Source organism: Centruroides sculpturatus, unplaced genomic scaffold (assembly GCF_000671375.1).
Source record: "Centruroides sculpturatus isolate CEXI.00-Female unplaced genomic scaffold, Cexi_2.0 scaffold1810, whole genome shotgun sequence".
NCBI lineage: Eukaryota > Metazoa > Arthropoda > Arachnida > Scorpiones > Buthidae > Centruroides > Centruroides sculpturatus.
In genome coordinates, this window is record NW_019386086.1 from 128 (window position 1) to 4,307 (window position 4,180).

General features: G+C 29.2%; 1 protein-coding gene across 3 annotated transcripts; it reads left to right on the forward strand.

Moving 5' to 3' along the window:
* Positions 1-374: 374 nt before the first annotated feature.
* On the forward strand, positions 375-2,750 carry LOC111613506 (CREB/ATF bZIP transcription factor-like). 3 transcript variants are annotated; one of them, XM_023354854.1, is made up of 3 exons: positions 375-707; positions 789-820; positions 1,167-2,750. In XM_023354854.1, exon 3 carries the CDS (start codon positions 1,245-1,247, stop codon positions 1,737-1,739), a length of 495 nt encoding a protein of 164 aa, XP_023210622.1. In that variant the 5' UTR covers positions 375-707; positions 789-820; positions 1,167-1,244; the 3' UTR covers positions 1,740-2,750. The 3 variants fall into 3 exon arrangements, with proteins under 3 accessions (XP_023210622.1, XP_023210623.1, XP_023210624.1); XM_023354855.1 differs by having other exon boundaries at positions 1,191-2,750; XM_023354856.1 differs by having other exon boundaries at positions 1,264-2,750.
* Positions 2,751-4,180: the final 1,430 nt, after the last annotated feature.

A 4,180-nucleotide genomic window follows, 5' to 3' on the forward strand; every position in this document is an offset into this window, starting at 1 on the left:
TAACGATATCCGCGTTACATACTGCATTGCAGTTTTGTACTGATTTGCATATTACAAAGAAAGATATTATTAACAACAGCATAACCATTATAGATAACTACAATCAACATTAATGTATGTTGTGTGTATTATAATGTTTTCATCCAATTCTCATTTATTTTTACACTTAAATTTTTATTGATACAATTTTTGGCTGTTAAAATTGAGACGCTTTCTTTAAATTTTCTATTATACATATTTTTCTCTTTGTGTAGGATTTTAACATTATTTTTATCTATATTACAGTTATTTATTAAACAATGGTCATGAAAAACAGAGTTTAGTCGATTATATTTGAGATCTGCAATATGTTCTTTTACTCGTANTAACAGTACATAAAAAACAAAAGTTAAATGCAGATTGTAATGATGCTCAAAATGTCATTGAGGAAAAAACTGAGCAGAAAAAACAAACTAGTGGAATATGTTTACATGTAGGGAATAGAAAAGTATCATTAGAACTGTGTCATTATTGTAACGAAAAGGTTGAAAACAATGTATAATTTGGTTTTCAAATTATTGTAAATATTATATTGTGGTATAATTGTAATAATTTGAAAATATATACATTAATGGTAGCAATAGTTGAATACACATAGTAGTTAAGAATATTTCTTTTTCAGATGAATCAAGCCGAACCAATCTTTTGAGACTTGGCACCAACAGATGGTATGGTATATTAATTAGTGATCTAAAAAAAAAAGGCTTTATTGTTTTAATTTGAAACTGCTTATGGATTTCTATTTTTAGCTTGGTGTTCCAGATGGAAATCTACAAAGCAGGTGAGACAAAAAAAAAATGATTATATTTTATATAAAAATATAACCATTTTATAGTTACATTTATAACCATAGATTATATCATTAGTGCACAAGAATAGTGACACAACTCAAAAAAAATAGTTCTTCCAAAACAGCCATTTAAAAGTTTTTTTTATTTTTGCAAGGCTTTGTCACGATCTTGGATTTTTAAAATTTTCAATCTTTTTTGGAAATAAAGATTTGAAAACTATTAGATCACAACTCAAAAAAATATAAATAGTTTTGGAAGAACTATTTTTTTGAGTTGTGTCACTATAAACTATATAGAAATTATAACACTGAAAATGATAAATTACCTCTTTTCAAGTTTGAAAGGCCAAATGCTCACAAGTTTGAAAGGTCAAATGCTAAAAGAATTTTAAAAATAGTTTCACCTCCCAAGTATATGTCTTTGAATAAACCAGGTGTCGATATTAAAAAAATGACTGGGGACGCGCGAAGCAAAAAGCGTACCGAGGAATTTAAGGATAAGGAAGAACGCAGGAAGTCGTCGAGTGGATCGCAGAGTAGTGATTCCGACGATGGTAACGGTCAATGCATGTTGAAGAATGCTATAGCGGCTAGAGAAAATAGAGAAAAAAAGAAAAAGTACTTGAAAGATTTAGAAGAGTCGTACGTCAGTTTTGCTTCCGAAAACGGTAGCTTAAAGGCCGAGAATGCCACGTTACGAGAAGAAAATAAGAATTTACATAAAGAAGTCGAATATTTAAAAAATGTTATAGCAAATTCGGAAGAACTTGGAATTTTGATAAAAGGAGTTCAGACTATTCCGGGATTAAAGTGGAAGTCTCCCATTAAGAGAAAAGAAAGTGGAGATTCGTCTAATGACTTAACAGTACATAAAAAACAAAAGTTAAATGTAGATTGTGATGATTCTTGAAATGTCATTGAGGAAAAAACCTTCGTATTGGAGAGGAAGAACACCGGTTACAGGCAGTGAAGTGAGGTAATTTGTGTCACTATCTTGTGCACCAATGATATACATGAAAATATAAAGTCAAAGAATAAAAATAGTTATATTTTTTATTAAAATATAGCCATTTTAATTGATTAAATATTATATTCACGTATAACATTTTATTGAGGTTTATGTTGCCTTACTAATTACATTAGAGAGATTTTTTGAAATGAGAATTTTGTATTTGATATTTATCAGTGAAGCTACCTAAATGAAATGATTCTTTCAAAAACAATAGAGTATGGAGTAAAATGATTAACTTGAAAATTTCATTATAGGTATGTAGATTTATTTGTTTTGCATTTATTTTTAATAAGACGTTGAAAAACATTTGTAATTACAAATAACAAATTTCTGATTTCTTTTTTTACGAATGATTATGATCAAAATTTTAATGCACTAATACAATTAACAAATGTTTCCTTGGGAATTATTTCGTTTAAAATTGAATAAATAAGTGCAGAATGCTAATCTGTTCCTATCAATATTCATTTTATTAATAAAATTGTAAGAATTTAAGAATTAGAAATTTTGTTATACTGTATATACGTGCATAATATAAATGCAATTTCCCTGTAAAACATCCTAAATGAAAATTTTGTACAATGAACTAAAGAACATATTCTAATACAAATCCAGCAAATTTAAGATGATAATCATAAGTATTAGTAAATACATTCTGAAAATGAGTTAGGCAAATTAAAATTTAATTACTCAATGATATAATAAGTTTTTTTTAAACTTACGAACACTTTTTTATCAATATCAAAGTATCTATTTTCCTTTTACAGTTTAAATATAAATAGTAAGTAAATTTATTAACCAAATAGCTGGTTGGATTTAAGGAGATTGATTTCTAATATAATTAAATAATTAATTAAATTTCAGTCTAAACCTGGTGTAAATGAATGAGCTGTAATAAGCTTATATAAATCATAANACTAACAGTGCTACATTTTATTAATTTTTTTCTCTCGTATATCTATCCCTTTGTACTTTCCATTTTTCCTCCGCTTTCTCTATTATAATATAGAAAATTTAAATTAATAGACTGGCATTCCAAATTCAAATAAAGAACGTGTGATCTAAATACTAGGCCTATATATCGATTTTACTAGACCTACCCGTGTTGTTTGTAATTTAGCACCTATGGCCATCCATAAACGTTGTTTAAATATAGTGTCTTTATACATGACACTGATGTGGTCGAACGGATTCAATAACTCCTCTATTTCATTTATTTTTCGTTTTTTCGAGACCGTCACAGTTGTAGGGTTAACCTTTTTATACTCGCCGCCCATCAAATATTGTATAATTTTTTTGTGACCCCCATTTTCTAAAATAATAATTTATATTTGTTAAATTATCTCTATTTCATTTATTTTTCGTTTTTTCGAGACCGTCACAATTGTAGGGTTAACCTTTTTATACTCGCCGCCCACCAAATATTGTATAATTTTTTTGTGACCCCCATTTTCTAAAATAATAATTTATATTTGTTAAATTATCTATAATAAATTGATTTCTTTTAGTATCGCTTTATTTTTTAAATTCCAAGCATTAATAGTTTCTTAGAATTACTTTGGAATAAAAGAAATACTGCGGTGTAAGTAGCATATTTGCATTTATTTCTTCTGTACTAACAAAGTTGTATGTAGGAAGAAATAAGAAATAAATAAATAAAATTAAATACGAAAACTTTATCTTTCTTATTTCACTTTTCTATACGATATTCGGTTATACATCAATTTTCTTTTTATTATATTCTGAAATTTTGCATAATTTGGCGGCCCCCGGCAAACTTCTTTTGGACCTCCAGGGTGCCGCGGCCCCCTAGACTGCCCTAGACCACTGACGCGCAATTAACTGATTGCCCCTGGAAGTTGGCTTCTCAGAGAAACACAGCTTTTCTATCATCAAATGTCACGGCACGTTACTGGGTTGGGTTAAGTTATAAATCTACTCGTTATTTACGTAATCGAAATATCTAGTGAGCAGGCGGCTAACAGCCCAGAACCGGTCCTTGATAGAATTGGAATCTTTATATGTGTGCAGCTTTCACCCAAGGTCGTAGGCTTCCACCGGCTAAACCGAGTGAGGTTGGTGCTCTGTAAAGGGCATGCGCAAATCTGGCTTTTCGTAATCTGAAAATACAGGAGATTCCACTCCGCCACTACTATTCTAATATACAATAGCAATTTATTTTCCACGTGTAGTATAGAAATTTGTAATAAGATACATAATGCGGTTATAATAAAATATTGTGCGATTATTTTAATATAATTAAAATTAATATTTATTTATTTTTTAGAGAATACGAGGGAAGCTGCGCTTCCAACGCTTCTAATGACGGCACGCCACTG